General features: G+C 37.7%; 1 protein-coding gene across 4 annotated transcripts in view; it reads left to right on the top strand.

Annotated features, from left to right (window-relative positions):
- PATJ (PATJ crumbs cell polarity complex component) overlaps positions 1-25549 on the top strand; it is a 361962-nt gene that overhangs the window by 129492 nt on the left and 206921 nt on the right. For all 4 annotated transcript variants that reach the window (XM_019449080.2, XM_019449079.2, XM_019449078.2 and 1 more), the window contains exons 23-26: positions 6825-6896; positions 8964-9141; positions 14469-14579; positions 19398-19475. In XM_019449080.2, coding sequence (XP_019304625.2) covers positions 6825-6896; positions 8964-9141; positions 14469-14579; positions 19398-19475 — 439 coding nt within the window. The remainder of the gene's footprint in view (positions 1-6824; positions 6897-8963; positions 9142-14468; positions 14580-19397; positions 19476-25549) is intronic.

The raw sequence follows: 25549 nt of genomic DNA, 5'->3' as shown, positions 1-25549 counted from the left end.
TATGGTGTATGATCCTTTTAATGTATTGTTGAATTTGGTTTGCTAATATTTTGTTGAGGATTTTTGCATCTTTGTATCTTTGTCTGGTTTTGGTATCAAGGTAATGCTGGCCTGTAAAATATGTTTGGAAGAGTTCACCCCCTTCATTTTTTGGAAAATTTTAAGAAGGATTGGTAATAAATTTTCTTTGAATATTTGGTAGAATTCACTAGTGAAGCCTTCTGGTTCTGAATTTTAGTTTATTGGGAGGCTTTCAATTACCAATTGAATCTCCTTGTTAGTAATTGGTCTATTGAGGTTTTCTATTTCTACCTTATTCAGTCTTGAAAGATTGTATGTTTCTAGGAATTTATCTATTTCTTCTAGGTTGTCCCATTTGTTGGCATATACTTGTTCATAGTAGTTTCATGATTCTTTGTATTTCTGTGGCATCAGTGGCATTTCTGATTTTATTTGAGACCTCTTCTTTGCTTGAGTAGTCTAGCCAAAGGTTTGTCAATTCTGTTTATCTTTTCAAAGACCAGCTTTTAGTTTCATTGGTCTTTTCCATTATCATTTTAGTCTCTATTTCATTTATTTCTGCTCTAATCATTGTTATTTCCTTCCTTCTAAAAACTTTGGGCTTCGTTTGTTTTTCTAGTTTTTTCATGTGTAAAAGTTAGGTTGTTTGAGACTTTCCTTGTTTCTTGAGGTAGGCATTAATTGCTATGAGCTTTCCTCTTAAAACTGTTTTTGCTGCATCACATAAAGTTTGGTATGTTAAATTCCCATTTTTGTTTATCTCAATGTATTTCTTTTTCATTTTTTTCTTTCATTTTTTAAAAATTGCTCTTTCATTTTCTTTTATTTCTCTTTGGATTGACCAGTGGGTCAAAGAATGTTGTTTAATCTCCACATATTTATGAACTTTCTAGTTTCTAGTTTCATACCATTGCAGATGGAAATGATGCTTCATTTAATTTCAGTCATCTTAAATGATTAAGACTTGTGGGGTGCCTGGGTAGCTCAGTAAGTTGAGCGTCCGACTTCGGCTCAGGTCAGTGATCTCACAGTTGATGGCTTTAAGCCCTCTGTCAGGCTCTGTGCTGACAGCTCAGAGCCTGGAGCCTGCTTTGGATTCTGTGTCTCCCTCTTCTGCTTGTGCTCTGTCTCTGTCTTTCAAAAATAAATAAAAATGTTAAAAAAATTTTCTTTTAAATGATTAAGACTTGTTTTGTGAGGCTCAGTCAGTTAAGCATACAACCTCGGCTCAGGTCGTGATCTCAGGGTTTATGCGTTTGAGCCCTGCGTGGGGCTCTCTGATGTCAGAGCAGAGCCCACTTAAGATTCTCTGTCCCTCTGTCTCTTTGCCCCTCCCCCACTTGTGTTGCATGTATTATCTCAAAAATAAACTTAGAAAAAAAAAAAACTTGTGGCCTAAGATATGATCTATCTTAGGAAATACTCCATGTGCACTTGAAGAATGTGTATTCTAATGCTTTTGGAATGGTATATTCTGTATGTATCTGTTAAATTCACCTGGTCTAACATGTCATTTGAGGTAGATGTTTCCTTATTGATTTTTTGGTCTAAAGTCCCCTACTGTTATTGTATCACTATTTTTCCCTTTAGGTCTATTAATGTTTGCTTAATATATTTAAGTGCTCCTGTGTTCTATATTAATGTTATATTTTCTTATTGGACTGATTATCCTGACATAACATCCTTCTTTGTCTCTTAATCTTTGTTTTAAAGTTTATTTTGTCTGATAGAAGTATGTCTGCTCCAGCTTTCTTTTAGTTTCCATCACATGGCATATACTTTTTCATTTCTTCACTTTCATTCTGTGTGTCTTTACATCTGAAAGGAGTCTTGTAGGTAGCATGTAGATGGGTCTTGTTTTTTCATTCATTCAGCTACTCTGTGTCTTTGGAGATTTTAGTACATTTACATTTAAAGTAGTAATCGAGAGGTATGTGTTTATTGCCATTTTGTTAATTGTTTTCTATCTTTTTGTAGTTTTTCTCTGTTCCTTTCTTCTCTTATTTTCTTTGTGGTTTGGTGACTTTCTTCAGTGGTATGCTTATATTTTTAAATCTTTTGTGTATTTACTATAGGTTTTTGGCCTGTAGTTACCAAGAGACTTACATATAACAATTTACATCTATAATAGTCTACATTAAGTTGATAATAACTTACATTTGATCCCATTCTAAAGCTCAATCTTTTTACTACTCCCAACCATGTTTTATGTTTTTGATATCATAGTTTACATATTTTTATCTTGTGTGTCCCTTAACTAATTATTGTAATCATAGTTATTTTACTATTTTTTCTTTTAACCCTCATACTAGCTTTATAAATAATCCACGACCTTTATTATATATTTACTTTTCCAGTGAGATTTGTTCTTTCACATGTGTTCTCGTTACTAATTAACACTCTTTCTTTTCAGCTTAAAGAAGCCCCTCTAAGATTTCTTGTAAGGCCAGTTTAGTGGTGATGAACTCCTTTAGTTTTTACTTGTCTGGAAAACTCTTTATCTCTTCTTCAATTCTGAATGATCATTTTGCCAGATAGAGTATTTTTGGTTTCAAGTGTTTTCTTTCAACACTTTGAATATATCATGCCATTCCCTTGTGACCTATAAAGCATGTGCTCAAAAATTTGCTGGCAATCTTATCATGGGGAGTGGGTTTTTTTTTTAATATTAACAAGGTTTTTTTTCTTTTGCTACATTTAATATTCTTCCCTTGTCTTTAACTTTTGACATTTTAATTATAACATGTCTTGTTGTGGGTCTCTCTGGTTTCAACTTGTTTGGAACTCTCTGGGCTTCCTGGATCTGGATGGCTATTTCATTTCCCATTGTAAGGAAGTTTTAGCCATTATTTCCTCAAATGAAATTTCTACCTCTTTCTCTTTCTTTTCTCTTTCTGGGAGCCCTATAAAAAGTGAATATTAGTTTATTTGAAGTTGTCCTATAAGTCCCTTAAGCTATTTTCATTTTTCCTTATCCTTTCTTCCTTTTGCTTCTTTGGTTGCTCTTGTCTTTGAGGTGATTGATCCTTCTGTTTTGTCTAGTCAGCTATTGAATACCTGTAGTGTATTTTTCAGTTCACATATTGCATTCTTCAGCTCTGTGACTGGTTTGGTACTTTCTTATGTTTTCTATGTGTTTGTTGAAGTTTTAATTGTGTTCATCCATTCTTTCAACTTCAGTGATCATCTTTATGACCATGACTTTGGACTCTTTATCAGGTATATTGCTTATCTCCTTTTGACTTAGGCATTCTGAGGTTTTTTAAATTTCATTTGGAACATTCCTCTGTTTCTTCATGTTGCTTGACTTTCTGTGTTGGTTTCTATACAGTAGATGAAACTGCCACCTCTCCCAGTCTAGAAAGAGTGGCCTTGTGTAGGAGGTGAAACTTTTCATTCAGCCCTACCACAGCTCTTGGTTGTTTCCCAAATTTCTGTGCTTGTTCAAGCAGGCTGTTGTATTTTTAATAGCTCCTGGTAGTTGAGGATGTGCCTCAACTGAGGTTGTCAGTGTCCAAAAGGGGAGAATCAGGCTTTGACCAGAAGCCAAACCCTTAGGCAGCAGCTTTAGAAGTATGCAAATGTATATGGTCCTGAGGGACCACATGTGTAAGCCCCACTGGCTACCAAAGACAGGCAATCTGAGGTGTGCCTTGGGTGGCAGTCACAAAAATTTGGGCTCCAGAAGAGTGTTTATAAGCTCCTTTTGGGGAGATACCAGCAAGCTGGAACAAAGCAGATGGAAAGTGCCAAGGTGGTGTTCACAGCCTATGTTCCTGTAGAGCCACGCTGTAGGGCACTGGATGTGTGCCAAACCTGAATCCTGCCCCTTAGTCCAAAGCTCCAGGACAAGCAAAGTGACCTTTTTCACAGAAAGCCTAGGACATATGCCTCAGTCTGCCATCTTTGAAATGCCCTGGTGATGGTAGCCTACCAAGAATGGTCCTCTGATTGCCATAGTCCTATGGAACCCAACAATGCAAGACCCTTCATCCACCAGAGCCAGGCAATCAAAGGGTGTCCCTGGACATCCGCTGCGAACACCAGGCATCAGACTCATGGAGAACTCTCCTCCCAAGAGTCAGTGGCTCTCTGGAGCGTGGCTGATGGTGAGCATGATGCAAGCACTTGCCTCTCTGGAAAGGCTTAGTCAGCCCGAGGTGTGTCCTTAATTAGACCAAATATTTATGTCTTATTATCACACCTGTCATGATTTGGGATACAGGAAAGTAGAAAATGGAAGGAAAGTTTCAATGTTGGTTTGTGTGGGGATTTTTAATTTTTAATCCTCAGTTAATATTTAAAGGGGAATTCTAAAATAGAGCATGACAATATTCCTTACAGTAATGTCCATATTCTGAAAACCAGGATATAATGTAAAGTATCATATTTGGGATGGCAGATAAATTACATCAATAGTATGGGCTATTAAGATGCTGTTAAATAAAAAAAGAAAGATTACAATACATGGGGAAAATTTTTGGTAGAAATTCAAATGAAAAAAATTGTAAAGGAAATGAATATTAAGCTTCCACTAAATGACAGTCACGTCATTTAATCCTTGTTACTGTTACATAGGGTAATCAAAGTATGAAAGCTTCTGCTATTACAGCTATTCAATGAACATCTATGCACATGTGCAAAGAATAATATGATGTGATAATATGAAAACTTTGCTTAAATTGGTAGAATCCTGGGTATCCTGTAGAGATTGCATTCAGCTGCTTATAAAACTCTCCACTTGGGGTGGCTTAACCAAGTGGGGCTGTAATTTTTTTCATGTAAAAACCCCTGAAGAAGGTGATCTGCCGGGGTCTTAAACACCTTCTTTCTGCTCTGCTGTCTTTAATGCATTGCTTTAGTCACTGTTTCTTCATGATTTTAGAATGCATGCTTCACTGCCAATATCATCTCTGCCTTCTAGGCAAGAAGAAAGGGAAGGTCGTAGCACGAAAGGCTCCTGCCAGATGATTCTCTCTCCATGTAATGAGTTTTTCTGGAAATCTCTGGGGACTTGTACTTCCATTTCAGAACTGTAGCTCCCAGTTAACATTAGCTGAAAGGAAGTCCAGAAAATGTATTTCTTTAAATCTGGGCATAGTGCCACCTGGAATAAAGGAGAAGTTATGTTGGTAAGGAAGGAGGAGGAGGACATTAGATAAGTAATTGGCGAGTATCTGCCAAACTCTTTTTCCTTGAATACTGTGATGCTCTTAATCATGAAATCATTGACTGGCTGAGGCAACAAAACCATCTGGGAATAGGTGAGATGTTAACGACCCCTAATGATTCCAATTTCTTAACTAATACTTGGATTCTTTCGGTATTCTCTTTTTCATTCAGCCTGAAACCATTCTACCCTAGAAAGTCTGTCTGTAGACACGCAGGTGGGTTTGGAGTTTTGCTGCTATTTATAGGACTCATTTGAGACTTCAGAGAAAAATGGAGCATTGAAATGTTTAGGCTGCAACGCAGATTTGGATACTGTGAGGAGGTTGTGTAGTTACGTGGCAGCCTTCCCTGAGCTTCAGTTCCTCAAGTGGAAGAATAAAATAATAATATGACCTGCAGTGCCTGCTTCACAGGGTTTTTGTGAATGTGAAATGGAAGAGGTAGTACCTACATTTTTGTATAGAGTAATAAAATGTACCCTTCAGACCTATTATCTCAGGTGGTGGTCCAGAGTCACACACGCATTTCATGGTGCGGGTTAGACTGGGGCTTAGGAGTATTCTTAGGAGTACTCTTCCAGATAATATATGGTAATGTCTCTACCCTATTAGATAGCATTACCTTTATAAGTACTTTGTAATTCAGCATTTTTAAAAGGATCTTTTTTTTTTTTTAAGTTTATTTATTTTGAGGAGGGAAAGGGGCAGAGAGGGAGAATCCCAAGCCCTGACATGGGGCTCGATCCCATGATCCTGGGGTCATGAGTTGAGCCAAAATCAAGAGTTGGATGCTTGTAGCACCTGGGTAGCTTGGTCTTACTTCAGCTCAGGTTGCGGTTTGCACATTCAAGCCCCATGTTGGGCTCTACGCTGACAGCTTGGAGCCTAGAGCCTGCTTCAGATTCTCCCCCTCTCTCTCTGCCCCTCTAACCTCCCCCTCAAAAATAAATAAACATTAAAAAAGAGATGCTTAACTGACTGAGCCTTGCAGGCACCCCTGTAATTCAGCATTTTATGTTATCACTTCCATACCAGCATGACTTGATGGGTGAAAGTATGGCAGTGGTAGGTGGGAGGATCAAATTAGATCTACCAGAAGGAAATCTCTCTGCAAACTGCAAAGTGATGGATAATGACACAAAACGTTCATGGGATACACATCACAGGGGAGTTACTTAGCGCCAGGATGACAGATCTACAAAGAGGGATTGTGTTTCCTGTTTAGCCATTTCAGCTACGTATGTTGGTTTATGCTGGAGTGTTTTCTTTGCTTGTCGATCAGGACCAAGTTTTAAGGAATATATGTTATAATATTTTGTACCTTGATCATGAAACAAATGTGAAGTTGTACAAATCACACATAGATTTTTAAGAAATAGCGTCTAGACTGTCACCAATAAAAGTGTTTATAATCTGTGATGTTTCTGGTGCCGGGTGGATTATTTGTTGAACATTAAAAGTAATGTATTTTTGTTTTGTACAGATAGTTAACTGTTGATGTAAATATTTTAAACCTTAAAAATTAAGAACTATTTACCTACAAATAGATTGTTCAACTTCAAAACTTTGTAAGAACCTTTAACAGCACTGTTTTACAAGGTGCATGTGTGTTTTTCCTTTGTCTCTCATCAGTGAGTTACCTGAGAGAGAAGAAGGTGAAGGAGAAGAAACTCCAAACTTCAGCCACTGGGGTCCACCAAGAATGTACGTTGATGATGTCATTGGCTTTCTCAGTAGGAGAACACAGTTGGTTGCTCTTTCCTTTCAGACTGTCATTTAGACGTTCTCTACTGATTAAGTATTGCCATAATGTACATCTAGGCTGGTCTAAGGTGTTGTTGTTGTTTTTTTTTTTTAATTATTTTAATATGAAATTTGTTGTCAAATTGGTTTGCATACAACACCCAGTGCTCATCCCAACAGGTGCCCCCCTCAATGCCCATCACCCACTTTCCCCTGTCTCCCACCCCCCATCAACCCTCAGTTTATTCTCAGTTTTTAAGAGTCTCTTATGGTTTGGCTCTCTCCCTCTCTAACTCTTTTTTTTCCCTTCCCCTCCCCCATGGTCTTCTGTTAAGTTTCTCAGGGTCCACATAAGAGTGAAAGCATATGGTATCTGTCTTTCTCTGTGTGATTTATTTCACTTAGCATAACACTGTCCAGTTCCATCCACATTGCTACAAAATGACCTAAATTTTAGTTTCAGTTTGTCTTCTCTAGAGATTTTTACCTGGGCAAAATGACTGTAATCAATATTAGGAAAGTCTTTATCATACCTTTGCAGAGAAAGCAATTTGCAATTGTCCATGTATGGTAGTAACCAATGGACTAAGCATATTTTATTACTGCATCCTTGAGGAAGGCAGGTAGGACTGCCCTGAAAGGACTAAAATTCCTTCCCTTATTTTTTTTTTTAAGTGAACAACAACATCAGTTGAGGTTTCTATCATGTGTCAATTTATCTCTATCCTCCTTCCTTCCCTTGTGTTAGTTCCAAGTTTGTGCCTAGTTTGAGCTAACAGTATATAAAAGTCTTCCATTACCTGCTCTATTCTGCATGCGTTATTAATGCCACAATACCTACCAACGTTGTCTGTTTTCTTCTTGCACTTCTGAATTTTGTCTTTGGGAGCCGTTTTCTTTTCTTTTTTCAATGTTTGTTTATATTAGTTTGAGAGAGCTGCCCACAAGCAGGGGAGGGGCAGAGAGAATCCGAACCAGGCTCCACACTTTCAGTTCATAGACCCGGGCTCCATCCCACTAACCTGGTTCATGACCTGAACCAAAATCCAAGAGTCAGATGCTTAACCCACGGAGCCACCCAGGTGCCCCTCTTGGGAGCTGTTTTCTGAACTACTTTTTAAAAATTTCAGTTAATCATTGGTCACATCTGTACAGTTTGAGCAAAATTCATAACCAGGGAAGAGCAAGTTTTATTCCATTCTTTATTTTTTAAAGTTATGTGGGGGTGCCTGGGTGGCTCATTCAGGTTGCCTGGGAGGCTCAGGTGGTTGAACATACGATTTCAGCTCAGGTCATGATTTCATCGTGAGTTACGAGCCCTGCATCAGGCTCTGCGCTGACAGTGAGGAGCCTGCTTGGGATTTCTCTCTCCCTTTCTCTCTCTCCCTCCCCAACTTGCTCTCTCTCTGTCAAATAAAATAATAAAATAAAATAAAATAAAATAAAATAAAATAAAATAAAATAAAATAAAATAAAATAAAATAGATGATGTGGAGGTAGGAAGAAAAGAGAACAACTTCCAGCCTTAAGAGCAAAATCTGTCCTCCACTTAAAGAACCACAGGTTAAACCTGCTGACTGGAAAAAACAGTTTGGGTAACAAGATTTTTGGTCAGAAATTTATTTTATTATGAAAGTTTGTGGTTTTTGTCAAAATGATATATGTGACTTTCTTGATTTTTTTTTTCACCCATTTATTACTTTCTTCATTCTTTGCTAATGTTATGGATATAGATTAAAAGAACTAATTACAGAAAATATATTGTGGTAGGAGCTGTGAACATTAAGAATATTAAGATGTGTAATTATTGTTTTAGAAATCTTTTTCCAAATTCAGGCTTTCACATGTGCCACAAATCACTGAAAATATCTTAGAATTTTTGAACGAGGTACAATTTTGATAACATTTGTAAAAATATATTCATATAAGATATGAGTCACAAGGATATGGTACAAAGTGAACACTTCTAGTGACAGTCCAACAAGTTATACTAACTTATTCATGAGTGAATTTATTTTCTTTTTACAGTGTTGAGATTTTCAGAGAACCCAATGTGTCCCTTGGTATTAGTATTGTTGGTGGACAAACTGTTATAAAACGCCTGAAGAATGGAGAGGAACTTAAAGGTATATTTATCAAACAAGTTTTAGAAGACAGTCCAGCAGGAAAAACAAATGCTCTTAAAACAGGAGATAAAATACTTGAGGTAAATGATGTTAAAATTCTGTTTTCGTTTGAAACCTGCTTTAAGACAGTAATATTTAACCAGAAGTCCTCCTTTCATTGTTGGGGTATATGTATGTACAATTGGTGTATTTTCTTCCCATGCCTTAGTTTGTATGTTGTTTGCATAATTATATGTATATAATTATAACATCAGGGTGGTAGCATACAGAATGCTGCACAAAGGCGCAGCTGACTGAAAAAACAATTCTACGATTTAACAGAATGAGGCAGGTGATGAGCATTGTGCTTCTCCCACAGTCTGACAAGTTGTAATTTTTTTTCATCATTTAAAAAATTTCTAATATTCTCTTTTGTAGGTGTAGTTGATCTAGAATGAATGTTACATTAATTTTTGTAGGTGTAGGAGGTATACAACATAGTGATTCGACAATTGTGTACATTCTGCAGTGCTTGCCCCAAGTGTAGTTAGCATCTGTCCCCATACAACATTGTTACCATATTATTGACTAGATTCCCTAGAACAAGCTCTACCTTTTATAAATATGTGTCAGTGGAATAGCCACGCACATCCTCCCAGATTCCATTGGAGGGAGGGGCGAATCCATTGTTCACATGTGGCAGGTTTGCAGAGCAGAGTTTAAAAGGTCCATCAAGGCACTGAGAATGTCCTGAGGTCTGAACCTCACACATTTCTTTGCATTGCATTTATTGGATGACCTCATATTCCATATCTTCAGTCCCAGCATCTGCTCCTTCGTGACACCTGCTTTATGATGATAAACTTCAGCCCTGGTGCTTCAGCTCTGATAAAGTGAAAAGAGCACTGGAGGTCATGGGGTGAAGTCTTGATTGCCCTGTTTACTTTGCATTTGTTCTTGGACAAATTATTAAATGCACCTTATTCTCATGGAAATGAGAATTCAAAACCCATAGCATGATTGTGAGTATTAAAGCAAAGAACTGTGTAAAACCTTTCTGTATATACAAATATTAGGTTATATTTGTGTTTTTGAAACTAAAAAGAAAATTTCAAACACACGGGGGACATGGCAGTGAAGAAAATGAGCAAATTCCTACTCCTATGGCATTTACATGGTAGTAGGGGAGATATTACATAAGTGATGTGTAGAGTGTTAGATTGTAGATTCTATGGAGAAATAGAACAGAAAGATAAGGAATGGAAGTGGTTATTGCAACTGATAGGTTGGTTACAAATACAGGAAGCGTGAGAATGAGCCGTGTGGATGTATAGGGGAAGAAGGATCCAGGCAGAGAGAACTAAAAGGCGAAAGCTCTGAGGTAGGAGTTTGTCTGGCTGTGTTGAAGGAGCAGAAAGCAGACTGGCACTGCTAATGTAGCTAAAGGGAGCAAGAGAGCGCGAAGAGAAAAGGTCTGAGAGGTAAAGTGAAGCCACATCACAGAGAGCTTGGAAGGTTGTCTTTGAACGCATTGAGAATCCATTAGAAGATGATGAATGCATACATATTTTAAAAGGATTACTCCTTCTGGGGCAGGTGTGGTTTCCTTTATTAAGTATTTGCATGGTACATTGGTTTGGTTTTTGTTTTTTTGTTTTTTTTCATTCCTTCATTTTCACCCTTATTTGTGATTTTGTTTTAGCTGTATGTTTTGTAAGCAATACATAAGGGATTTTGTCTTATTAAATCTATATTGATAATCTTCTAGTAAATAAGTGGCACGGATTAATTTTTTATTTTGATTACTGATATATTTGAACTTAATTTTTAACTATATGTTTTGTATTTTGTTTGGTCTCTCCCCCACCTTAACTTTCTATTTTGAAATACAGAGTCATGGGAAAGAAATTGTAAAGAAATATACAAGGAGGTCCCATGTACTCTTCCCTCAGCCTCCCTCAATGTTAATGTTACCTTAACAGTAACTATAGCCATAGTACGATAGCAAAACCAAAATACTGATATTGACATAATTCACAGACCTTATTTCCATCTTCCCAATTAGGCACACACCGATGTAGAACTGTATGTGTTTTTATAGCTCTCCAGTTTGATCACATGTGTAGCCTTGCATAACCACCACCACAATCAAGAAACTCAACCGTATCACCACAAGACTCCCCTGTGCTACCCTCTGCAGCCATTCCTCTTCCCCTCTTCATGTCCCCCCATCCCCAACCTCTGGGAATCACTGATCTGTTTCTCCATGTCTTTAATTACCTCATTTCACAATTATCACAGAAATGGAATTATGCATTCTGTATCTTTTTGAGATTGGCTTTTTTCATTCTGTATAATTTCACTGAAGTTCATTTAATCTGTTGTGTCCATTAATAGTTGATACCCTTTTATTATGTCTGAGTAGTATTTCATGGTGTGGAGGTACCACAGTTTAACCATTCATCCACTGAAAGCCACTTGGGTAGTTTCCAGTTCTGGGCTTATTGTTATGAATAAAGCTTCTCTAAATATTCGCATACAAGTTCCTGAGTGAAAATAAGTCTTCATTTGTCTGAGATAAATGCCCAAGAATGCAATTGCTGGGTTGTATGGTAAGTCCATTTTTAGTTTTGAAAGGAGCTGTCAAAACTATTTTCCACAGTGGCTGTACTATTTTACATTCCCACCAGCAATGTATGAGTGGCCCAGTTTCCCCACATCCTCACCAACATTTGGTGTTGTCACTGTTTTTCATTCTGCACATTCTGATGGGCAGATAGTGATACCTCATTGTTGTTTTGAGTTTCCCCAATGGAAAATGATAAAGAACTTTTCACACCTTATGTATGTGTCCTTTTCAGGGAGATGTTTGTGCAGGTCTTTTGCCTGTTTCCTAATTGGATTGTTCATTGTTTATCTTCTTAAATTTTGTGGGTTTTCCCCTCATCTTTCTCTGCTGTAAGATGAATGTATTCTCTCACTTATCCATCAACACTTTTATATCACTGTTGTGTCTCAGATTTAGTAAATTTCTTTAAACTCACACCAGATGTGAAATGTTAATACTTGAATCTTTATTTTGTCAAACATACTGAGTCATTTGTTTACTTTTTTTCCCGTGAAGAGAATTACTCATTTGTTTTTAAGTAAAGCTTAATATTTCTTTCTGCCTTGAAACAATTGCACAATTGCATAAAGGATTTAGGCCCATGTAGAGAAGAATTTGTTTAAGTGGGAAATTGGAATTTAATTTCATTTTTAGAAATGGGTCTGTCTTGTGTGAATGGGACACACTTTGGGTTATAAATTTACAGCTTAGAAACACTCAGGTTATTTTTTTGTTGTAACAGAATTCCATTTCCCCCCCTAACTTCCCAACTTTAGGGATTCACATTTAACCCTGTGGAAATCTGTGTTGGGGAAACCGAAGCTGGTTATTATTGGAAGATGAAGTCGTTCTTTTATAGCTTCTACCTCATTTATTGTAGAATGTCATGGGGATCAGGTTATTCGTAAGAAGCTTCATCAAACCATTGTGATTGCTTTTAAGCTTCAGTTAAATTTTTTTCTATATGCATTTACTATTATCCTCATCCTTCCTGAGTTCAGATGGGAAAAGGCTTTACAGAGCATTGAAACCTCCCACCGGATGTCTGTTAGAATAAAAGGCCAAAGTTCCTGCCGTGGCTTTTGTGTGGTGTGCCTTCAGCTGCCTTCCTGACTTCACCTCTCTCTCCTCTCCATTTTGCACTGTGCTTTAGACTCACCTGCCCTTTTTATTTTTTTATTTAAAAAAATTTTTTGCCAATCATTTATTTCTTTTTAGAGAGAGAGCAAGCAGGGGAAGGGACAGAGGGAGAGAGAATCTTAAGCAGGCTCCATGCTGAGTGCAGAGCTGACACAGGGCTCAATCCCATGACCCTGGGATCATGACCTGAGCCAAAATCAAGAGTCAGGCACTTAAGTGTCTGAAGCACCCAGGCACCCCTGGACCCACCTGCCTTCAGACCTCTCACATACGATGCTCCTGTCTCATACCTTCAGGCCCTTACCTGTGTGTCCCTCAGCTTCAGAGGTGCTCAGTTTTCTCTTCGCTCCGCTCTGATTCCGTGATTGATCATCCTTGTCGTTTCCAGCTCCTTGGATCCCCTTTGCTTTTACTGAACTTGTCTGGGGGAACCACATCCTAGTTAAATGCAACCCTTTGCTTATTTCAGGACTCTGGCATGGCTGGAGAAAATAACAGTGCTGTCTGGTCTCATTTTAAAATTCATGAGCTCCTTCTCAAGTGAGTCTTTAGTTCTGCCCTGCAATCCTGTAATATGTCCCTAGTTATTTCATTTTCCTGCTTCCCGAGGTAACTCCTTCATACCTCCTAAACTGCTCAGTTTATGGTCCTTGTTTTTTATTTCATGGAGAAAATGAAAGCAGTCAAAAAGGAACTTCCCCTTGCTGCCACTGCATGCCAAATCTTTTTTTTCCTAACTGTATCTGTAACAACAAATGAACTGTTTGTGCTTCTGTCTAAAGCCAACCTGCCTAACTTGTAGCACAGAAGTCATTCCCTCCTCAGTGTCCAAGGATTTACTTCTACAGGTGTCACTTCTCTCTCTCATATCCATTTCCTCTCCACTGCACCACGATTACTGTAATACCTCCCATCTCAAACACAAAAGCCAACCTTGATCCCACATCCCTATCCACCTACATTCCGATTTCTTTGGTCTCCTTAACATGAAAAAGTATTCACAAACTGTCATTGTCTGCTGACCATAGGCACCCCTGCATTTACCAAGGCCTTGTTACATTATCATTTTGAAAAACTGGTTCTGTTAAATATGGTAAATACAGAATGCTCTTGGAGATTACGGACGTTTGCATGTTAGGTTTTCTGAAATCTGTATGATGAGGGGCTATTTACACTTACCCCAATTTACTGAACAGAGAACACTTTTAGTAAGAGAACCCATGGATATTTTCATAGTTCTTTTTTGAACATCATTTGAGAGATGTTCCGCTACTCAATTGTGATAATGGACAGTGTGCTTAAAATATCATACTTCTCAATTCGAGAGAAGAGTCCAGACCGCCCTTCCCTGTCCCCACTCAGAATTATGTGCTGTGTTGGTGGCAGAGGTGACACCACAGCACAGAAGCTTCTTGGGATTCTGTCATGAACTGAGCTACCTATTTTGGATAATTGTATTTAACCAGGGCTATTGTTACTAAGATGTTTGTCTCATTCGCTTGTCTTGAAGGCGGAATGTTATTTTCCTTAAATATGTTCTCCTAAAGCAACAAAGCTTTTTATGGGCCAATCTTGGTTTTTTGGCTTTGGTCTAATTCATTAGACTCTGGCTGTTCTCGTAGCTGGTTAATATATGTGAACTCGACAGCCTTTCTAATTGAAGTGACTTCTGTGTTTCAGGTGTCTGGAGTAGATTTGCAGAATGCCTCACACAGAGAAGCAGTCGAGGCCATTAAGAATGCAGGAAATCCTGTGGTGTTCGTTGTTCAGAGCTTGTCGTCCACTCCAAGAGTAAGCCTAAGTTAATATTTTCAAAGCGTTTAAAAATACTCTCTGCGTATCTATAGACCAAGCTTTTCCTCTGTGTTTTTTTCTACATTATTTTCATTTTGATCCTACTATTACCCAGAGAAAGCATTACTTCATAAAAATTTAGTTATTTTCTTTAGTTATTCACCTTCCCCTTTTTTCTTTGATTGTGGTCGTTTGGCCAAATTTGAGTCATTCCAGCTTGCACTGGTTTAAGTCACAGGCTGTGGAGTCAAACCGACCTGTTTTCAATTCCTTGATTTCCCTGTTTACCAGCTTTGCTAACTGAGAGACAAGTTACTTAACTTTTCTGAGCCAGTTACGTTATTTATAAAAATACTTTGAACATAAAGGGGTCAGATATAACACCATTCTAGAGGTACTATCATGTTCTGTGTATTTATTAAAGCATGCAAACATGGTGCATTGTCGTATGTTCTTTTGGACATTCCGAATTCAAAACCAGCAGTATTTAATCATAACGCTTGCTTCTGTAATAAATTACTCTTTTGGTATGGAATTACAACTCTAATGTTAGTGGCAGGGTATGTATTTTGTATTGTAACATGCAGCAGAAATATCACCCATAAGCCCTGTAACGGGAAGAAATGTTTATTTTTCTTTATTTTATGGAAGACAGCTGTTCAAAACACAAGCACTTTTGAACAGTAGAAAAACTGTGCATGTTTTCTAAAAATGCTTTTCAATAAGTAAGGCAGTGTTTTTCAACCTTTTGTATGTCAAGGCATACAGAGAATAGTATTTGGGTGGCAAACCGGACAGACAGATGTTTGGCTGCCCTGAGGGCGGGGGTGGGGGGGCATCGATACACTTTGCCACACTTGAACCTCCCTGCACACAGTAGGCTACACGCTCACCCCACCGCTCTGCTGTGGTGCACTGCATTGCAGTATGATCCCTCCTAGTCCAAGACTGACTGACAGAGGTGAACTGAATAAAGTCTTTTCCCTCTGATACCATTTGAAATTTTTTGGGATCCACTTTTGAAGTCTTTTTTGGAATCAAAGTTTTTGGAAGCCACTTTTTAACTCTTACATTAAGAGAAAGTTGTGGAGGCTATCACTTTTATTTCTGGAAACTTGAGTTCAATAGGAAAAATGGCCAAATTATTCCTTGCCAAATGGCACTTCTAAAGAAACCGTTTTGAGCTAGAATGAGCCAATCAAATTATACCTTTATGTGGCCACTTGTGAATGCCCTGCCCAAAAAATGTTCAAAGCTTTTAAGTAAGTTATAAAGTCAACCAAAAAGGCCAAGCAAGCATTTAATCCAGCCTTTGCTGGTGAGCTGAAGTGGAAATTTTCACTCAGATGACAAACGGTGCAGTTTCTTGCAACTGTTCAAAAAAGATCTTCTCTGCATTGTGCCTTGCTCGAGTCATTCAGCCCCGATGCGGCACAGCAGACTGCCACATGGTGCATTCGGTTCAGCAAGCATTGAACTGTCTCTGATTCTAGACAAGGGAACATATTCAGGTGATGGTGTTAATTATTATGTCCATGACTTACTCCATTTTTCAACACAAAATGATTCCTGTTTGAATGAGGCAATGAAAGGAATCAAGTTTCATATCTTTGCAAAATGGTGCTCTCTTTGGCTTATTTGTTGTTGCAAATAGTATTGACCCTCACAGGAGTAGAAAATAGAGCCACATGCTTAATCAGTTTTGACCACTTTTCATTAAACTTTGAGACTTTCCTCAAAACCCCCAAAGAAGTCATTTCCTAATGGGACTATCAAAGACCCTATCGTCTATTTTTTTTTTTTTTAATATTTATTTATTTTTGAGAGAGACAGAGTGTGAGTGGGGAAGGGGCAGAAAGAAAGAGGGAGACACGGAATCTGAAGCAGGATCCAGGTTCCAAGCTGGCAGCACGGACCCTGATGCAGGGCCCGAACCCATGAACTATGAGATCATGACCTGAGCTGAAGTCAGACGCCCAACTGACTGAATCACCCAAGCGCCCCCAAAGACCCTGTGTCTCAAGTGCCCCTGTTACATGGAGATCGTCATCAACATCATGAATTGAGCAGTGGTATTTATATTTGTGCTTTTTTTTTTTTATTCTTTGAGTTGCAGTTTACTTTTTTATATTTGCACTTTTAATGGATGTGTTAGGCATATCGCCAATATATGACCTTTTTAAGCTTTTTCTCCTGAATTTCTCAACTGTATTTTCAGCATCCTAGAAAGAAATGTGTGTATTAAATTTATTTGGCAAATGCTTATTTGAGAGCGGAACCCGTGATTTATTTTTTTAATTTATTTTTTATTTTATTTTTTTTAACGTTTGTTCATTTTTGAGACAGAGAGAGACAGAGCATGAACAGGGGAGGGTCAGAGAGAGGGAGACACAGAATCTGAAACAGGCTCCAGGCTCTGAGCTGTCCGCATAGAGCCTGACGCGGGGCTCGAACTCACGGTCCGCGAGATCATGACCTGAGCCAAAGTCGGCCGCTTAACCAACTGAGCCACCCAGGTGCCCCAGAACCCGTGATTTATATTGCACTCCTCTATAGAAAGTTTTTATGCCAAGGTAATTTTGTTTGACTTAATAACATAACTACATTTCACCGTAGCATCTCATATTATTTTTCCACATTCCAAAACAAACCTGTTTGAAATTGGGGGTCATCCCATCAGTTCACTAAGTTTATTATCATGTGTTGTTTTCTTTTTCCCTGTATTCCATTTGTACTTCCCTAATGCCGTTATTTCATAATGGCACCTAAATTTTTCTGATGGTACATTTGCATATTAATGATATAAAAATGTAGTTTTTTCATAAGAAATATGGAGTCTTCTACTTTCCTTGAGGATGCAGTCATCCTGGTGAGCTTTTGTTCTTGCTAATGATATGTTTACAGAGATATAGTTCTGTGCTATTTAAAAAACAGTAAACCTTGGGGCACCTGGGTGGCTCAGTCGGTTGGGTGTCCGACTTCAGCTCAGGTCATGATCTCACTGTCCATGAGTTCGAGCCCCACGTCAGGCTCTGTGCTGACAGCTCAGAGCCTGGAGCCTGCTTGCGATTCTGTGTCTCCCTCTCTCTGGCCCTCCCCCACTCACACTCTGTCTCACTCTCTCTCTCAAAAATAAAAACAAACATTAAAAAAAAAAAAACAAACAAAAAACAGTAAACCTTACGAGTGGCAGCTGACATCGTGTCCCACCCCAGAGCTTCTGCTATTCAACTTCAGCTGGTTTTTCCCATGGGAGAAAGTAGGTCCAGTGTGGATAGGTATTCTGACTTGTCAGGGAGGCAAAATATTTTAAGATCCTTCAGGACAGGAAGTGTATGCCTGTAGACCCACCAGTTTTTGACGCTGACTTGGATTGTGGTGTGTATTAAATAGAGGTATAGGGGCGCCTGTGTAGGTCAGTCCGTTGAATATCCGACTTCGGCTCAAGTCATGATCTCACGGTTGGTGAGTTCGAGCCCGGCGTCGGGCTCTGTGCTGACAGCTCAGAGCCTGGAGCCTGCTTCAGATTCTGTGTCTCCCTCTCTCTCTGCCTCTCCCCTGCTCATGCTCTGTCTCTGTCTCAAAAATAAATAAAAATATTTTTAAAAATTTAAAAATATAAATAAATAAATAAATAAATAAATAAATAAATAAATAAATAGAGGTATAAATATTAAGCACTCACAGTGTCTGTTTGTATACAAAACATTACATATATGTTGATGTGTGATTAGTATTGTTTTTTATTTAAATGAAACATTTCTGAGACTTGCTCATTTATTCCAAAATTAATTTATGTCTTTAGACTCTATAGTAAAGGTGAAGAAAATTTAATTTTAAATTATATCCAGACAGAGGTGGGGTTTTTGTTGTTGTTGTTGTTGTTGTTGTTATGTTTTGGCTTTTAAATTATCCCAAGACAGGCAGTTTCTTTACATTTCTGGGAAAGGAGATTTTTTTTCTTAGAATCTTCATGTTAATTATTAGATTCTATGGCAAAATTATTTGTGTTAGTTATTCGTGGAGCCTTTTAAAAAAATCACTAAAACTGTTGTATTTTCCTAAGATGTTTCATGGATTGTTTTATAAGAAGAAGTGAGTACAAAAGTAATCTATGCTGTTGGCACCATTGATAATTAGAATTGTTTCTATGAAATGGAGCTGTTTCATGTGTAAACATTTATTGAGTGCAAGCATGTAATGGGTTCTTCCTGAACATTATGTATAGTGATAATAGTGATCAATCATTAAATCCCAGCTCTCACTGAGCTTTTATCCAGGACTGCGACTAGATTTATAATTCATCTTCCTGCTAACAGTAATGCTGAGATAGTTATGGAGTATGCACAGTGTGCTAGATAACATACTTGAACTGGGGTACAGTGAAGAAAAAGGTAAACCTACCAAATAAATGGTGCATATCATGTTCTAGAGACTAACATAGGTTGCCCCTAAAACTGTATTTTGGAAACTGAGATGTGTGGATGACAGTCGATGTCATGACTTTCTTTTTTAGTCTTCTCTGTCTTCACTTTGTGGAGCTACACCAGCTTGGGAACTTACTGCTCTTTGATGTTACACACACACACACACACACACACACACACACAATATTTGGGGTTATCTAACTTGTAGTATTTTTCAAATTGTATTGTTGGCCTTGAACTCTACTTCTCAGGTCTTTACTTTTTAGATGAAGTCAGAGACTTAGTTAAGTAAGATTTTAACTGTTTAAAGAAATAAGTATAATGACTGTGACATTTAAATATTTTATCCCTTTTCCTTCCCCCCCTTTTTTTTTTTTTGTGGTCCTAGGTTGTTCCTACTGTGCATAACAAGGCCAACATAATCGCTAGTAACCAGGACCAAAACACCGAAGAAAAAAAAGAAAAGGTAACTTGAACCTCTCAAACCTTTAAAAAGTGTTTTGGTGTCTTCTTGCATATCTGAGCTGCAGTTAATAAGAATGGTTTTTTAATTAGCATCAGGGTAGAAGGACCATACTAATAATGTTTCCTTCCTGAGAATATAACTGGTTCTGGCCATGAAGAAGGCCAGAAAAGTAGTGAAACAGGTGCAAAACCATGATGAAGCACCAGTCATCCATTGTCATCTTTGTCTTTCTTTGCTGTTCAGCTGGGCTGGTTGTCTGTCCATTCCTAGAAAATGCTTCTCACTCTTGGGACTTTCTGGGACAGCGATCTTGCTGTTGTCTCAGCCTGGAAGTCCATTTCCCACATTGTTCTTCCTTTTATCCTTCAAGGAGAAGCTCAGAGGTCATCTCTCTGAGAAAACATTCCTTACCATCGATCAGAACCAGTCATCCATTCCTGTTTTCCCGCCTCTATTTTAGTAGAATTAGGTGATCTACAATTTATTTTAGAATATGGTATCTGGTAGGGAGTAATTTTCGTTTTTCCCCATCAAGATAACTAATTATCCTACTATTTTAAAATAGGCCCTCCTTTATCTACTGATTTATAGTGAAACCTCTATCCTATCTCAGGTTATCAGGGGGAGTCAGCTTCTGAGTTTCCTCTTTGTTCCCCAGGTATGTCCCAGTACAAATGCTGCACTAGCTCAATTATTAAAGCCTAATAATAAATCTTGTTTTCTAGTAGAGCAATTTCCTTTACATATTTCTTCTTCCTTAGAAATGTCTTACCTATTTGTGTCCTTCTTTTTCATATGAGTTGTAGCTCTAACTTGTCAAATTCCACAAAAAAAAAACGTCTTTGAGGATTTTGATAGGAACTGTGTCATATTGGTAGATTAATTTGTAAAGAAGTTATATCTTTATGATATCTAGTCTTATTAATCATTAACATGGTATATCTTCCTGTATATTCTTTTATTTCTTTGAATTTTTATAATTTTGTTCAGAAAGGTATTGTAAATCTTTCAGTTGATTTATTCCTAGATACCTTTAGATTTTGTATTGCCTTTATTTTTTTTTTTGTTTTTGTTTTTTGTATTGCTTTCAAATATTTTAAATTGCATTTTCTGTTTGTTGCTAGTGTATAGACATAAAATTGATTTTTACATATTTATTCAACATCTTATAACATTATACTGTTATTCTTTTATAAAATAAAATAATCCAGTGAAGAACATTGGGAAAACCAAAAGGGTGAAACAAAAAAAATAAAATCTCCCATAAACCCACCACCTAAGGATAAACTTATTAAATATTGTATGTAGAGCTTTCTAGTATCTTTATGTCCTCCATAAGTGTACATAAAGTAATTTTAAGAATGTGAATCTCAAATTCTAATACTATGTAAATTTTTATTTCTGGATTTTCTGTATAGGTAATAATAATCACTGTGGATAAAGGCAGTTTTCTTTTCCCCTTTGTTCCAATCTTTTTCTTATTCTATCTGCTGAAACTTCCATTGTGTTTACTAAAGAAGTAATGATAGCTAACATTTTTGTTGTGTTTCCTCCTGATATTTAAGAAATTGCTTTTAATAAAGGTGCCTGGGTGGCTCAGTTGGATAAGTGTCCGACTTTGGCTCAGGTCATGATCTTATGATTTGTGGGTTCGAGCCCCATGTCAGACTCTGTGCTGACAGCTCAGAGTCTGGAGCCTGCTTTGGATTCTGTGTCTCCCTGCCTCTGCCCCTCTGCCATTTGCACTCTCTCCCTCTCTCTCTCAAAAATAAATAAACCTTAAAAATTTTTTTCTTAAGAAATTGTTTTTAATATTTCACCATTGAATATGATGTGTTCTGTAAGTTTTTGTAATAATCCTTCAGGTTAAGGGGCGCCTGGGTGGCTCAGTCGGTTAAGTGTCCGACTTCAGCTCAGGTCACGATCTCGCGGTCCGTGAATTCGAGCCCCGCGTCGGGCTCTGGGCTGATGGCTCAGAGCCTGGAGCCTGCTTCAGATTCTGTGTCTCCCTCTCTCTCTGCCCCTCCCCCGTTCATGCTCTGTCTCTCTCTGTCCCAAAAATAAATAAACGTTAAAAAAAAAATTAAAAAAAAATAATAATCCTTCAGGTTAAGGAAGTATCCCCTTTCATTCTTATTTTGCTAAGAATTTTTTGTCACGAATGGCATTGGCATTGAATTTCATCGCATGTATTATCTGCATTCACTGAAATAATTGTGTATGTATAATGTATTTTTCTCCTTGAATCCCTTACTGTGGTAACTTACATTAATAGATTTTTTTAACGTTGAACCAATCTTGAATTCTTGAATTAAACTTAATCTGGTCATGATCTTTTTCACACATTAATTTTTCTGGCATTATTTCTTTTAGGATTTTTGCATCTGTGGTTAGGAATGAGATTGGCTAGGGATTTATGTACTATCCTATCTGCTTTTGAATAGATGAGACTACCAAAATGGATGGTAGGCGTGTTTCTTCTTTTTCAGTTCTCTGTGTAAAATGGTAATTATTCATTCCTTACATCTTTGGTCACACTAGCCTGTAAAGCCAGTTTGGGCCTGTGTTTTCTTTCTTTTTTTTTTTAAATTTTTAAAATGTTTTACTTATTTTTGGGAGAGAGAGAGACATAGAGTGATAGAGAGGGAGGCACAGAATCTGAAGCAGGCTCCAGGCTCTGAGCTGTCAGCACAGTGTCCAATGTAGGGCTCAAACCCATGAGCTGTGAGATCATGACTTGAGCCAAAGTCAGACATTTAACCAGCTGAGCCACCCAGGCACCCCTGGGCCTGTGTTTTCTATGTGAGAAAATCTAAAATATTGATTCAGTTCTTTAATAGTTATGGAACTATTCACATTTTCTATTCTAGAGTCAGTTTGGGTTACTGGCTCTTTTTTGGGAATACTGATATCACTTAATTTTTACATTTTTTGGTATAAAGTTGTTTATGTATTCTCTTAGCTCGAATTATATATGTTCTATCCATAGTTCTTTTTCATTGTGAATATAGTTTAATTTTTTACTTCTTTCTTAATTAATTTTGAAGATAATTTTCATTTAATTTATCTTAAAAAAACTTTATTGAGGTAATAGTTGACATTACCTTTGTTTCAAATGTGTAATTCCTTTATGTAGGTGTTTATGTATGTATGTATATTTGTATGTATTTTGAAGTTTATTTATTTGACATAGAGAGCACAAGCAGGGGAAGGGCAGAGAGAGAGAATCCCAAGCAGGTCACACTGTAGCACACAGCCCAAGGTGGGGCTCGATCTCACAAATAGTGAGATTGTGACCTGAGCTGAAATCAAGAGTCAGACGCCTAATCGACTGAGCCACCCAGGCACACCTATAATTCCTCTATTTAAAGTATTAATTTTTGAACTGCGTTAGTCATCTCTGTTTATCTTTATTCTGCTTAATTTTGTTCTCATCTTTATACTGCCTTACTTTGTTTGCTTTTATTCTTCTACTCCCCCCACTCCCCACTGTAATCTTTAGAGAGTTATAGAGATTATTAATTTTGAGCCATTTTTTTTTTTAATAATCATTTAAGACAAGTCCCTCTTTACATTCCGAGATTTTAGGTTGAATTTCTGTTGTTCAGTAGTTAGGTTTGTTGTTTTTTTTTTTAAGTCCCCGTTTCATGTCTTTTTTACCCAAACTTACTTAGAAATGTATTTTTAAATTTCCATATGACTATTTTTAAAAACCTTTTATTTTCTCATGGATTTCAGTTATAATCAGAGATTGTGGTTTATATAATACTCTTTTTAAAAAAATTTTTTTAAATGTTTTAATTTATTTTTGAGATTGAGAGAGAGCATGAGCAGGGGAGGGGCAGAGAGGGAAGGAGACACAGAATCTGAAGCAGGCTCTAGGCTCTGAGCTGCCAGCATAGAGCCCGACTTGGGGCTCAAACTCATGGACTGTGAGATCATGACCTGAGCTGAAGCCAGATGCTTAAGCGACTGAGCCACCCAGGCACCCCAATACTCTTTTTTTTTTTTAATGGAAGCAGCTGTGTTCCTTTTGTTATCTCTTTTTAAAAAAAAAAAAAAAAGTGTATTTCTGAGAGAGAGAGAGAGAGAGAGAGAAAGTTAAGAGAGAGAGAAAGAGAGTGCAAGCAGGGTAGGGGCAGAGAGAGAGAGAGAGAGAGAGAGAGAGAGTCAGTCCCAAGCAGGCTCTAAGCACGGAGCCTGATGGTAGGGCTCGAACTGTGGAATCGTGAGATCATGACCTGAGCCAAAATCAAGAGTCAGACATCCAGGTGCTCCTATGTAATACTCTTTTGCATTAGCTGAGACTTCTTATGGCCTATCACATTTTCTGTTTATTATAAATGTATATTTGTGATTAAAATGATAGGATAAGGGGTGCCTGGGTGGCTAAGTTAAGTGTCCGGCTCTTGATTTCAGCTCAGGTCATAATCTCACAGTTGGGGAGATCGAGCCCTGTATTGGGCTCTGTGCTGAAAGCCCAGAGCCTGCTTGGGATTCTCTCCCCCTCTCTCTCTGCCCCTTCCTTCCCCATGGGTGTGCTCACTTTCTCTCTCTCACAGAATGAATAAATAAACATAAAGGAATAGGATAAAAAAATTTAAGATTTTATTTTTAAGTATTCTCTACACCCATAGTGGGGCTCAAACTCATAACCCCAAGATCAAGAGTACATGCTGCAGTGACTGAGCCAGCCAGGCACCCCTAGCATTAATAGTTATTGGGTATGGGTTTATATACAAAGTCACTAGGGCAAAGTAGTTAGTTAAGTTACTCAGATATTCGTTGTACTTACTGATGTATTTTGGAAGGGGGTCAGGGCAATCTAACAATCTCCCATTTGATAGTAAAATCAGTCTATTTGTTGTATGTTTTTTTAAGTTTTTACTTTTAAAAAAATGTTTTAACGTTTTATTTATTTTTGAGAGAGAGAGAGAGAGAGAGAGAGGGAAAGAGCAAGCGAGCAAGCAATTGAGGGGCAGAGAGAGAGGGAGACACAGAATCTGAAGCAGACTCCAGGCTCTGAGCTGTCAGCACAGAGCCCAACACGGGGCTGGAACTCACAAACTGTGAGCTCGTGACCTGAGCTGAAGTCAGACACTCAACCGACTGAGACACCCAGGCGCCCCTTATATGGTTTTTATTTAATATCTTTTAAAGTTCATTTATTAGGTGTGTACATATTTTAAATTTTTATACCTTTACTCTATGTGGCATTATATAATAATGCTATAACATATATTTCATCTAATATCACTGAGTCTGGTCCAGCTCTCTTTTTGTATTTGCCTGGTTTTTGGCTTTAAATTTTTTCAGCCACATACAGAATAAATTCAGGTCTCTAGCCTGAGTGAGTCTGGGCTTGTAAGAAATTCTCAGGGAAGACCGTTTTCCTATTTTCTTTTTCTTTTTCTTTTTTTTCCTTCTACATCAACTTAAGGCCAGGGTCAGGAAATATCCCAACTATCTTCTGTAGTCAAGATTTTGGTTTGTTGGTTCGATTTGTCTTTAACTTCACTCATTGCAGGTTTCACCCTGTTTAAAAAAAAAAAAAAAAAGCTATAACTGAGTTTGAACATTTATTTATAGACATGTATGTGGGGATCATTCAAGGATCCTTAAGGATTTGGGAGGAAGGGTTCTTGAAAAGGATAAGAAAAAGTAGCATAGTTCCCTTACCAAATTATAGAATTGTTTTAACCTGGCTGGTTACCTTCTTTGAATTCAGATTTTAATCACATAGATTATAGTCAGGTTATCAGCATATGCTGTGTGTTCAGGATTCTAGTTTGATTTTGGCACCTTTTGGTAGACACAGATAATATGTAGATTCTGGAAGACCATAGTTTTTGCTTCTAGAAATATTATGTGGAGGAATCTAGGTCATTACTTGCAGAAATCTTTCTCAGCCTTTTGCAAGTAATAGCCTTCATTTGAAGGGATTAAATGTCTAGAATATAAAACCAATGCTGACAAAAAGGAGATTATGAGAATGGGGCACCAGGGAAAGGGGCCAGAAGGAGGGATTAAGACAAAGCATGGAGAAACTTTTGGGATTGATGGTTATATTCATT

Source organism: Panthera pardus, unplaced genomic scaffold (genome assembly GCF_024362965.1).
Source record: "Panthera pardus isolate Hobbes unplaced genomic scaffold, ASM2436296v1 HiC_scaffold_11, whole genome shotgun sequence".
Taxonomy (NCBI): Eukaryota; Metazoa; Chordata; class Mammalia; order Carnivora; family Felidae; genus Panthera; species Panthera pardus.
Note: the sequence above shows the minus strand (reverse complement) of the source record. Positions and strands in the feature narration are given on the sequence as shown.